This window comes from Rattus rattus, chromosome 1 (genome assembly GCF_011064425.1).
Source record: "Rattus rattus isolate New Zealand chromosome 1, Rrattus_CSIRO_v1, whole genome shotgun sequence".
Taxonomy (NCBI): Eukaryota; Metazoa; Chordata; class Mammalia; order Rodentia; family Muridae; genus Rattus; species Rattus rattus.
Genome location: NC_046154.1, coordinates 258,332,723 through 258,345,858, shown reverse-complemented (window position 1 = coordinate 258,345,858; position 13,136 = coordinate 258,332,723). Strand labels below are relative to the sequence as shown.

The 13,136-nt window shown below is 46.6% G+C and overlaps 1 protein-coding gene across 1 annotated transcript in view; it reads right to left on the bottom strand.

The window, feature by feature from the left end:
• Mov10l1 (Mov10 like RISC complex RNA helicase 1) overlaps positions 1-13,136 on the bottom strand; it is a 65,400-nt gene that overhangs the window by 17,264 nt on the left and 35,000 nt on the right. The window contains exons 16-22 of the mRNA XM_032919328.1: positions 8,245-8,344; positions 6,304-6,482; positions 5,466-5,612; positions 4,685-4,806; positions 3,057-3,156; positions 1,929-2,093; positions 114-287 (exon numbers count right to left, since the gene is read on the bottom strand). Coding sequence (XP_032775219.1) covers positions 114-287; positions 1,929-2,093; positions 3,057-3,156; positions 4,685-4,806; positions 5,466-5,612; positions 6,304-6,482; positions 8,245-8,344 — 987 coding nt within the window. The remainder of the gene's footprint in view (positions 1-113; positions 288-1,928; positions 2,094-3,056; positions 3,157-4,684; positions 4,807-5,465; positions 5,613-6,303; positions 6,483-8,244; positions 8,345-13,136) is intronic.

Below are 13,136 nucleotides of genomic sequence, written 5' to 3'. Positions count from 1 at the left end.
GGACACGCGGCCTTGAGAATCACATGAGATGCTTTGAGCCAAGCTGCCTACTCTTCCCTTCCCTTCTTGCCTCACCTCATGCAAGAAGTACTCAGCAGCCACGGCAGACTTACCCTCACTCCATGGAAGATGAGAGGGAAGCCTTTTCTGGGCAGCTTCTCCCAGCCCAGCAGTGAAGTCACTACTTTGGGATCTGCACAGACCTCAAGCTCCCTGTGGTAGAACAGGCGCGAGGGCAGTGCCAGCAGAGCCGAGTGGGACCTGTAGTTCTTCACGAGCTTTGTGACCTGTGGGGAAGAGGCAGGCAGAGGCTACACAGAGTCAGTCATCCAGTTCCCTCCACCTCGTGCCCCTGTTGTCCCTGCAAAGCATATTTGAAACTAACCAGCTTAATGCTGACTCCATGGGGTAGCCTCCTGCTCCTGCCTGGTTCTCACTATTAACTTGAAATCTGATGCCAAGCCAACTTTCTCAGATGACTTTGAACCTCAAGGAGGGATGAAGGCCTCTTTTGTGAGTCATCTTAGTCCTGACTGTCGAGTGTCTCTGAGTGGATGCCTTTAAATGAAGCCCTGTACAGCTCTGACTTAGTGCTGGAGGCAGTAAGAGCTGTTGTGATAGTCCCTGCTCTTTGGTTATGGGGACAGCACCAATATGAGGAAAATGGTTTTCACTTCCAACTGCTTGGGGAGTTGGTGCAATACAAGCCCCTGCGCTTGTTCCTGGCTGTGACGGTCAAATGTCACTGTCAACTTGAGAAGACTCGGGATCACTGAGGAAACAGCTCTGGGTGACTGCTGACGGTTTCTACAGAGGTTAAGATAGAACAACCTTTGAATATGGGTGGCACACTCATGGCAGAAGTCCTGAACTAAATGAAAAGGAACACGGAGGAAGCCGGATGGGCATCAGTATTCATGCCTTTCTCTACTTCCTCAGGACAGATGCTTCATGCCACCATGCCTTCTCTGCCATGTCATATTATCTCCTCAAATGTTAGCCCAAACAAAGCCTTTCCCTGTGAAAATACCTGACAGTTGTCCTCTAGGCAATTCTGTTCGAGCAACTGAAGTATAATAGCAATTATCCTGGCAAAATGCCCGCTAGCCTCAGGGCACTAACTATATTTTACTCCAAAAAGAAGAGTGTGACCCCCTGTGAAGAGTCATACCAGCTCAGAATAGTACAGGGAACAAGGGAAAGAAGAGGAAGCCATTTCTTTTTCAACAAAGAAACTGTATGTCCCAGAGTGCACAGGCGATGGGTGAGGATGTGGTCTCCTATGCTGTGCTTCTCAGACATCCTCTCTGAGCCAACGGACACCATGCTGCGCCTCATCCTGGGGCACCCATGTGACTCCTTTGTAGTTTGAATAAGCTTTTCCTTTTCCACCCGTGCAGTGGTCTAGTCTGATGTTTCCTTGAGCTCTTACTTATGCCCAGAAACTGTGCTCAATGCACAAGCAGCAGAATACAGGGAACATTCCCCACAGGTCGCAGGGCCAGGCCTTCTCTTCCTTTACATCAACTTACATGCCATTTTCTGCTTTCCTACATTCATAAAATAAGGTGGATTTAACTTCTTTCATTGTCTTGAATCCTAATCTCTCCAGCATCTGTGGTAAAGCTGCCTGGCATCCTCTGATCCAGGCCGTGAGTCCTGTTTGCCACCCTCCCAGGTATCTGTGGACCACTCTGCTGAGCATGCTTCCTAAGGTGAGGAGAGCTAGGAGCAAGGTGTGTGTGTGGAGGTCGGAATGCGTCTAGTTCTCCTGTGCAGAGGTCTCTGCTCACATATTTGACTCATGGGCAAGGGAAGGTAGGTGAGCAGTGTGGCAGAGGCCCTGCTGGCCTGGCCTCAGCACTGTCTGCTCCAGTAAATTTCTGCTCTTTTTCTATTTGTGTGACAAAGCAGAGTTTGGAACTCACCAGCAGTGGGTTGTATGCACCACAAGCACCAAAGGCATTTTCATCTCTCAGGTACGCTGGTCTGGACATCAGCCTCTCCAACATGGACACATTCAACCCATAGGCCATGGCCAGCCTAGACTTGATGACTGGGCCAAGTTGCATGGGGTCTCCAGCAAGCACGATCTGTAGCAGATACCAGGATGCTGGTTAGTGGGCAGCAGACAGGCTCAGGTCCCATAAAAGTAGAATAGCTTTGGGAATGGACAGGAGGTGTTTCTGAATATGTTTGGGGGTGGGACTGTGCAGGCTGGGTGGGGCCCTGTGTACTCTGGTTATGTGGAATGAGCTGAGAGGCTGGGAGACCACGGTGGACACAGCTAGACTTGACTATGGCCTAGACAGAGAGAAGTGGGAGAGATGACTGGATGGGTTTGAGACTCAGGCTCCTCCATGAAGCAGTCACTGCCAGCTTTTATCAGTCCTGACACAGCAGTCAGTGGAGTGAAAGCCTCAGGGATACAGCCTGTGTGCTGGAATTTTCTGCTGTGCCTGGCCTTAGAAACTACCCTTGGCCTTTTCCCCAGAAGGCTTCATACAAACTGCCCACTAAGTATTCTAATTAGGTCGGTCCTTCTTCGATCCTTAGTCCCTCAAAGGGTACTTGTTTCATAGAGTCTAGTGACTGAAGAGAGGGACGCCAGGTGACCTCTCAGCTGGGGTACAGAGAGAAACTCTCTAAGATAATAATCCTGCCACTGAACAAAGCACCACATAGCAGCTCAGATGGGGATCTGCGAGGAACACACAATGTTGGAGGGGCCAGGGGGTCTGAGCGAGAAGCTCTGAGAAGTGTAATGGAAGGACAGTCAGACCCTAGCAGGGCATGAGGCTGTCCTCTCCTCTCTACCATGGAGGGAACACCCAAACTAGACACTTCAGCTGTTGACTCTGCATTGTATCCCCTGCCTGTCCCCATGACTACACTGGCTCTTAGCTTCTGTTCACACACGAGTAAACAGTAGTAAGCAAGGCTCTTCCCAGAGCTATGACCTCCCAGATTCTCAGGGGCCTAGTACTTTCACTTGACCCCTCGAAGGCTGTGACTGTCACCAAGAGAAAACAGTGAGAGAGAAAGACAGATCTTACCTGGCCATTGATGTCTGAAATCAGTCCCAATGGGATAAGGCATTCTGGCTCACTTGCCTGCCCGGCCTCGTCCACAAACACGTGTGTGAAGTAGCCAACTCTAGAGTCAGAAATGTCCATGGTGATTCCATCACACTGCTTAGCAACTGCTTCCTAATGTATGGGCAACGCTCTCTTCTGGGGTGTTCAGAGCATAGTGGAACTCTCCAAGGAAGGCAGCGTATAGGTACCCCATGACTGGGTCACAGAAGCTGCAGGTCTGCTAAGGCATTCACATGAATCCCTACCAGGGCTGGTGTTCTGGGAGCAGGGGATGGTGGGAGGGTACTCTGGACAAAGCCTGAGAGCGTCCTGGAAGCTTAGGGCATCCCTCGCCCTTGCTTAGACCTGTGCCCTCCCAGTCCAGCAGCCCCATGTGGCTCTACTCTGCATAAGAAAATGTAAACTGTCTTATTAATGATTTCATACACAATAAAATGACAGTATGGTGCCCACAAGATAGCTCGGAGTGGAAGGCCACACCACCAGGCCTGACTGAAATTCCCTCCCTGGGACCATACACAGTGGAAGGAGAAAACAAAGTCCCTCAAGGTATCTTCTGACCTTTATTTATACTTATGTACATTCAAAATAAAATAAGAATGTTAAAAATATTTTATTATATTCCTACTTTAAAAACAAATAAAATGGGTAACTAAAGAATATGAAATAGGGGTTGGGGATTTAGCTCAGTGGTAGAGTGCTTGCCTAGCAAGCGCAAGGCCCTGGGTTCGGTCCCCAGCTCCGAAAAAAAAGAAAAAAGAAAAAAAAAGAATATGAAATAATTTGCAACCTGCATGTGGCTATCTGCACTTGGCTCTCTCAGCTCTCAGAGGCCTAGAGCTTAGGCCAGAAAATGAGGCGCCTGTGGCTGTCATCCTTGCAGATGGGGCAACTCTGCTCCGAGCTGCAGAGCTGTCTGTTCTCAGGACCTCGGAAGTTGGGGTGTACCCTCAGGGACCCTTGCTCCCCCTCCATTCTCAGCCTGCCCTGTCCCAACCCCTCTTCTTGCAGCCTCCCTTATTCACTTCTAGGCACTGCTATGAAGCTTGCTCCTGGGACATGTTCCTGGGAACTTCTCTCTGGTCCCTAGACCCCCGCAGTCCCCTTAACTCCAGCACCGTCACTGCTCCATCTTCATGAGGGGCCACCACCTGTGGGCACCTGGGCTGCTCCACCCAGGACTAATTCACAGAACTCGGCTCTTTCCTAAGTGGCCTGCCCACCGCCGATCCTTTAAGCCACTTGTTCAGTGAACTTCTACCCTGGGAGGTGGGTCTCTTCTCATAGCACCTGTCTCCTCTTGCTTACAGGCCCCCAGCCTGAGGTCTCTGAGCTCCTCAGGGCTCTAACACAGGATCTTTACATGTTGCCAGCCCACTTGCTTGTCCATGCTACTGCTGAGCCCTTTGAATCTCTTGGGTCTCATCAGAAAAGATGTTCCCACTGCCTTGTCACTCTTACGCAGCGGCTGACACCTCCCTCCACCATTCAGTCCCCATCTGGTCAACCTCTTCTGATGTCAGTGTGTGAGGATGCAAACTGTCTGGTGACTCTATCCTTAACCAACACGGTCACCTGGTGCTCACCTCACTCCTATCTGGTAAAACAGTCCTGCGCTGCTGCACGTGGTGATGATGATCCTGAAGCGCGAGGCTCTCCAGATGTCTTCTCCATCTCTGCAGTATGGTTTGATGGCTTCAATGATAGTCTGGGACAAAGAGCTCAGAGTTAGAAGCATCTCCTTAAAGCAGACAAAACAGCAAGGCTGGGAGGAGTTCCACAAAGTAACCTCGCTCGGTTGCTGCTTCTCAGTGATGATGAATCCTCCAATAAGAATGTCCACGTTTACAGACTCTGAGAGCAAGAATAGTCTACACTACAGCATACCATACCAGATTCCTTTACATCTGCCCAGAAAGCCACAATATATGTAATAGACTTAGTACAATTTAGTATGCTTAATATATATTTTCTAGTCACAATTTCTTTTTTGAGCAGTATTTTATTCAAAAGCAAACTGGAATCCTGTAATTTTCCAAAAGGGATAGCTGTAATCAAATCAATAAAACAACTGAAAAGGAACTAGAATACAGTTGAAGAATTAAATGAAAGCATAGCATCAAAATTTAGCTAACTGGGAATGTCCACAAAAGTATTGTTAATTCAGAGGTAGGGTGAGAATATAATAAAATGTTCACGAGTAAGAGCCCACCATGTAGCCAAGCTGTATCACAAGACAAAGCAATCTTCCCAGACGACGTTTATGAGGGTTTGCTGTCTACCCAGCTACTGCCTCCTGCTCAAACCTGCACACTCTGTACTCTCCATGGGAGGATTCTAGGTGCCCACCCCATGCTTGGGGCTCACCTCTTCAAATCTGCAGGTGGCGTTCACCCGGACCATGGCAGCTGGCTTTAGCACCTTGCTCTCATGAAGTCGCAAACACACAAGGTCAGCAGCACTGTTGGAGGGAGCGCAGACCAAAATCCGACTGTCCGGCAAAGCATAGTGTACCTTCATTAGGAAATCAGAGAGGGGGTCTTAGCCATTACTGCCACAGAGTGGAAACCTGAGTCTATGTCTGACTTATAGATTGCTTTACTGGGAATGAGGGGAGGGGCAGGTTTGGATGCCAATCCCTGAGCATCTCTACAACGTCAAAGTGACCACTCTGCCTCACTACCCACAGATATAGTGATGGAGATGTGGAGAGAATGCAGGGCTATCCAAAGCCTTGTGTGTGCTATACTCAGTTCTGCTACCCATAACCCTCCAGACACCTCCACAGACATCTCCATAGATAACACCAAGTTGTACCAATATCACAAGCCCAGCTTGCAATATGGCACAAAACACTCATGGTGTGCTTGCTAATCCAGAATGACGCTGTAGCACCACATACACAGTACCGTCACAGATTTAGTGTACTGGTACCTATAGAAGGAGACGCCAACACCTGCTGCAGAGTGGTGGCTTCAGTCGCTGTCCAGGCACCTTCATCAGTAAAGCTTCACAATGGAACCAAAGGTTTACTACTCTAGAAACGAGGTTTCTTCTTACACTTATAAACTTAAAATCCTAGCACATAAGTACACAATGTTTTAAGCTAAATCTTCCCCACGTTCTTTACTCATGTCTCTGAAGCGGAAACTGATACTTTTCCAGACACAAGCACTTAAGCACAGCACAGCACTACTGTCCTTACCTGCAGAACAGCCTCAATTATTGTCACAGTCTTCCCAGTTCCAGGAGGTCCAAAAAGGATATACGGGAGGGGCCTGCAGTCGCCACTCAGGATCCTCCTCACTGCCAGCTTCTGGTTTTCATTGAGCACTGGGTTGAAGAACTCCTTATCTCTTGCTCTCGGGATCTGAATTTCATCCACTGCATTTGAAGTGGGAAGACAGCCTAGTCAGAGGCACAGAGCTTTGCAGGACAGATGCCATACAGATGCCATGAAGGACAACCAGAACGTGACAATGCCAACAGCCTTCAGTGTGACAGAGATCATGTTCCAGAAACATCTGACTGCGGTTTTTGAGGCAAAGTTAGGAAAAGTAACTTAGCTTTCTAATAGGGGAAAAGGCACTCATAGCTCCAGCATCGCCTAAAATATCACATGCAGGGTTGTTTGTTTATTTATATGAGTCCACTGCAGCTGTCCTCAGGCACACCAGGAGAGGGCATCGGATCCCATTACAGATGCTTGTGAGCCACCATGTGGCTGCTGGGAATTGAACTCAGGACCTCTGGAGGAGCAGTCGGTGCTCCTAACCGCTGACCCCTCTCTCCAGTCACCATGCAGGACAAAAGCTGTGCGTGTCAGATGGAGCCTTCGCATGCCCTTGGCCCTGGTTTCTGTCCCCGCCCACGCCCAGTCCCCACCACTGCGCTCCTGCTGATCCCCCCCACCCCCTCACCTTCTGCCCTCTGTTTTCATGTCACAGGCTTCTGTGCCCGGGCTTTCTTTCCCCAATGCCCCTTCGCTCGTTCTCACAGTAAGCACCTTTCTATCTTTATGACGTATATTCCCACACACATACATGTCTAATATTTAAGATTCGCATGTGAGAGAAGATCACTTGATACTTGTCTTTCCGAGCCTAGGAAACTGTTAATAATTTCCTTTCTACAATTTTCCTGAAAAGGGTCACAATTTCATTTTTTGTCTTATTAAAATTGCACTGTGTACATGTATTACACTTTATCTATGCATCTGCTGGAGGACCTCTGGGTGGGCCCCATGTCTTAGCAACCATGATTAGTTTAACAATGAGTATGAACTGCAAGCATTTCTTGTACACTGATGTGGACTTCTTTGGCTATATATCCAATAGTATAGATGGACAATATAGCATTTCTTCTAGTCTTAGTTTTTTTGAAAAGGATCTATTTGATGTGTGTGTGCCTGCATGTCTGTCTATATACCGCATGCATGCCCGGTGACTACAGAGGCCAGAACAGCGTGTCAGATCCACTGGAAGTGATGTGCAGAAGGTTGTGAGCTCCCATGTGGGTGCCAGGAACGGAACGTGGGTCTCCGGGACGACTGAGCCATCTCCCCAGCCCCTACTTTTAGTTTTTATTTTTGAAACTTCAGGACAGATTTACTAGCAGTAAATATGGACTCTTCATCAGCATTGTTTGTCTGCCTTCTTGATGTTAGCCTCTCTGACTGGGGTAAGATACAATTTTGAATAGCTCTCATTTGTATTTCTCTGGTGGCTAAGGACATTGAAAACCTTTTGAAATGTTTACTCGGTATTTGTGTTTGTCAGTTAAATGTGTTGATGCGTGGCAGGGGCGCTGGCCTCTGCCTGTGGCTACGTGAGGCACCGCTTGAGTCCATAAACTTCAGACACCAGCCTCGGTGTCTTTGCAAGACTCTGACTAAAATATTCAAAGTATAGAACTTAAGAGCACACATAACAAGAATAATACACAATCTTTTTTTCTAAAGTATCGAATCTAAACTATCAAGACATCCCTCGGGACCAAGCAGATGGGTCCTCAGCCTTCTCTGTGGACAATGTGCTGTCCACGGCTGCGTCTCCAATACAGGGAGCGTCTCAGGGCACCCATCTTTCAGGTACAGGTGTCTTCACTCTTCCTCTCTGAGCCCATTATACACAAGTACACCACTCACTAGTCTCTGCAGTAGAGGCCGTCTTCTCTGGCTGGTCTGTGGTACTCAGGTGCCTTTCCTTTGTTGTGTTTTTAGTTTGGTCCTTCACTGTTTTCTTGTTCTGGAAATGATCATGAACAAAGCAGTTATAACATCAGCTTTGTGTACAAAAGCTTACTTTAAAGAACAGCACACACACCTACCAACAGCATTCTGCTGTCACATTTAACAATTCTGTAGTCCCCCACCCCCACCCCGAGCTGAGGACTGAACCCAGGGCCTTGCACTTGTTAGGCAAGCGCTCTACCACTGAGCTAAATCCCCAACCTTAACAATTCTTTGAACAGGTCAGGTCTACCCCTTGAAACATAATTCAAACATCAGACAGTTAATAAAAACCTGCCCAAAAGTTTATGTTTCTCCCTCAGCTCTTTGAAAAGTAAATATAAACTGAGTTTCATCATGACAAAATTGAAACAAAGAGGATAAGTTTTATTTGATTAATATACACTCCACCTCTTCCAAGGTTGGCCTAAGCAGTAAAGGCTGACAATACAGCCTAGAGCTTAGCTCTGATAGACAACCTGGGGAAGCCCTCTCCTGAGAGCACCGAGACCTCTGCTATAGAACATCTCCATGCCTTCCTGAGAACACAAAGAACAGCATTGCCTGTCGATCATGTCCAAAGCCTACACAAGCACTGGCTTTCCCAGTGTGACCTCCCACTACTGTCACATTGGTGCTGTAGAGGACAACTGGTGTGGTCTTGGTCCACTTGCTTGGCCCTGTAATGGTATTTGTCTGACCACAGCCTAGTAACCCACTTTAATATAAGGATGGTGAGTATTCTTTTTTTAATATTGACATAGGTTTTTGTGACCATTTATACAAACATTGTAATATTTATTTCATGTATATATAAAATCTTTAATTAGATTTTTAATTTATATGTTAGGATGACTCAGTTAAATTTCTGAAAACAACAATAAACTAGTTGGAATGTTAAGACTGCTTTGAAAGCACAGATCTACAGATCTGTGATGGGGAAGATAGTTCAGTTGGCAAAATACTTTCCATGTAGGCATGGAAACCTGAGTTCAATTCCTAAAACTCAAGTCAAAAGCTAGGCATGTTGACAAAACGATATAAGATGGGCTGGGGAGAGGCAAAACTGTATCAGGGATGTCTCAGAGGAATCCTAAAACCAGGAGGGCAGATGGGATGTTCCAGCCCAAGGCTAAAGAATGAGGACCAACCAGCTTGCTGTAGATGGGAATTTCAGCAAGATGGTGGTTGTCTCAAGCAAGGCTCAAGAATAGCCATGCTCCAAGTCTGAGTCTGATGGCAGGAGAATGCTGCAGACACTGGCAGAAGAGAACCCCTTTACCACTTGTGGGGTTATCTTATTCAGGCCTCATCTGACTGGCTGCCGTACACCCACCAGGGAGGGCAGTCTGCTTTACAACCTACAAATTCAAAATCAGTTTTATCCACAAGATGAGATACACCCAGAATAAGGTTCACAGAGCATCTGGGCACTCTTTGGCCTAGTTAAGGTAACATGTAAAATTAATTATCACAAGAATATGCCTTTGCCCCCTGACAGTGATATGGACTCAGTCACATTTACCATTCTTGATATTTGTATATGTATCCCTGACCCCAATCTGGCTTACAGTTTACCACTTTATCCATCTTTTCAAAACATCCTGGGTTTTTGCAATATAATTTTGCTATGTGGCCTGCGCTAAGGTGACTGGTATGCACATCACACATGGCCCCAATAAGCTTCTGCACACTTTCTTTCTGCTCCTCCTTTTCTGAGATGCAAATACCAAGTGTGTGAGGCCATCTCAAGTTGTCCTGAGTCTGTACTCAGTGTCACTCATTTCAGAAAGAGAACTGCAGGTTTCTAACGTTCTTAGGTAATGGCTACATTTATAAACTGATAGCCATGGTGAGTAAGAAGTAAGCATGCAGAAAGGTCTAGAAGCACCTATTGCTTCCTCCCTAGCATGCCTCTGTCCCAGGCAACTTTTGCAGAAGCAAATGCTTAGCTATCTGCCTCAGAACATGCATGGAATAATAACATGTGTATGACCAGAACATGCATGGAATAATAACATGTGTATGACCAGAACATGTATGGAATAATAACATGTATATCACCAGCCCTGCTGCTTCCCTTTGTCTATGTCCTTAAGACACACGCTGTGCAGACCCCCTTCTGTTGTTGGTGTTTGTCAGGACTCTGGGTTTCACATAGCTGTCCCTGTTGTTTACTCACGGGTACCTGTGTGGTGGTCACTTGTCTTTTTTCAGGCCTCACTTTTTGCATTCTGGGAGTAACTAGATTCTTATTTTTATTTCCTTGACTTCGAAACTTCAAGCCCAGCCAGGCACAGTGGGACAAGCCTATAATCTTGACACCCAGGAGGCCGAAGCCGGATGATTGTTTTTTCAAGAGAGGCTGTCAGGCCAGATCAACCTCAAACTCACTGGATGACAACAGCCTGATACAGATCAACAGCTTGGCTTTAAGACTTGCTGTCGCCTGTCAGTTCTGTCGGTCTTTGACACAGCCCTGAGACCAAGACTGGGCTTCTCTGGTTGCAGTACTGTGTCAACCCTGGGAGATGTTACCTCCCAGGTTTGCCTATCTTCTCACAAGCTCACAGACTGAGAGTGGAAACTCCAGGGACTCTGTCAGTGCTGAGAGTCTGCTGTTACCTGCTCTCTCCTCAGCACTGTCAACTTCATCCTTAACGTTCTGTCTCCTCAGCTCAAGTGTCTCTCCTGGACTTCAGTGCTCTGCTCTCTAAGTGTATACACAGCACCGTCCACCTCACTCTGTCTCATGCTCAGGAATAAGTTCCAGTACAGCTGATGCCCAATGTCTCAATGCTGCTTTACATACCTGCAGGCCTCCAGCACGCTAGGCCTACCTTCCACTGGAATTATATTTCTAATCCTTTTCTGTTTTTTTAAAAAATTATTTTCATGTACTTTCATCTTTAAAGATATTTATTTTTATGTACACATTTTGCCTTCCTGTATGTCTGTGCACCACATAGTGTGTAGTACATGTGGAGGCCTGAAGAGGGGGCCTGATTTGCTCCCAACGACAGCTGTGGGCTGCCATGTGGACTGGGAGTCAAAACTGGGTCTTTGGGAAGATGCTCTTAACTTCTGAACCATCTCTCCAGCCCCTGTGATCCATCGTGGTTGACTGACCATGGAATGCTAGGATTTACTTAAACTTGGCTAGAAATAACATTTTGCACACAAGAACGCAGCACTTCAGCCAGTCGGACCCTCACTAAAGAGCAGTGGCTTCTCTTCAACCCCTTCTGCCGTCTCTCTCCTCCAGCTAACTCTTTTGAGAATCAGGCAACAGAATGAAGCAGGAGCAGGGCGACGAAGGGCTGAGAGGCATAAGATCAAAGCTATCTATGCTCAACGAAGACTTCTTTCTGTTTTCAGAGCAAAATAAAAAGTCTAGAAGGAAATACATAGCTGATGATTTTTAATGGCTAACATTTTAAAAATTTTCATTTAGTGTTTTCTATGACTGAATGAGCTTCCTGTAACTGTCTCCTCCCCCAACACACACACACACACACACACACACACACCACACTTTCTCTCTCTCTCTCTCTCTCTCTCTCTCTCTCTCTCTCTCTCACATATGACTGTGTGTACATGTTTGCATGAGTGCAAATGTGCACATGTAGGTCAGAGGACAGTCTTGGGTGTCACTCTTCATGAAACACCTGACACAGGGCTGCTTTATTGCTTCCTACTGTGGACTATGTGCTATTGGCCTCTGAGCATCCAGGGAGTCTCCCGATACTTCCTCTCACTCAGTGTGGGAGTGCTGGGAGGACAGTGCACCACTGTCTAAGATTCAAACCCAAGTCCTCACTGTTGGGCAGCAGGTGTTTTACCCACTGGGCCATCTACCTGGCCTTGGTCTCTAAATGACTGTGTTTAAAAGTGTTGTCATCAGCTTTGTTGGAGTTCATTTTCTGTTACCAGTAGTAAGTGATGGCTACAGACACTCATAACTGGTCAGAGTGCTGAGAATAAATGAATGTCTGAATTGTTTGATGTCGAGCCTCTGGGTCATCACTTCCAAGGCTCAGAGAGTGTCACAGAATAGAGGCAGGAAGTATATAAGGGCCAGAGGAAGGTGCAGCTCCATGTGGACTACATTTCTGGGCATGAGACAGCATTGCACTTCCCAGCTCACAGCAGCTGTGGTCACCTGCATAGGACTAGCTGGATAGACTCCACCTCCCTTGATAATTCATGCAGTTAATGACTGAGAGGGGAGGGAGAGGGAGAGACATTTTCTTCAGTGGTACAGCAACTGGTAAGATGCTCATACTACTGTAAATGAACTCTCAATCACGATCCTGTAAACAACCCTAATAAAAGATATGAAAGTAGAGGGGGATTAATTGGGAGAAGGATAAAGAAGTAGGAGAGGACAAGGGAGAGCAGTGTGGTGTGATTGTGCTCAAAATCTATTCTGTGTATGTATCACAGTGCCATAATGAAACCAGTAATATGTATAAGGAATGCTTATGCTAAACCACTTTACAGTAACGCAATTACAGAAGCAACAAGAATCCTAATTCTAGCATTTTTGCAGAATACTTACAGAACAGTAAAAGTTTCTAAATATTACATGTAATTTAAAATTTTAAATTATTATACACTTAAGACATCCCCACGAAATCACAATTCAGTAGCACCATAGTTTGCCAACTCCATTTTTCAGGTCACTAGGAGCACAGTGATAAATAAGTAAGGCCACTTCTGCTATATGAGCCTTGTGCATGACTCCAACACAAAGGCACTGAGTTTCCATTCACAGAATGACTCCATTAGAGAAGAAAAAAATGGTG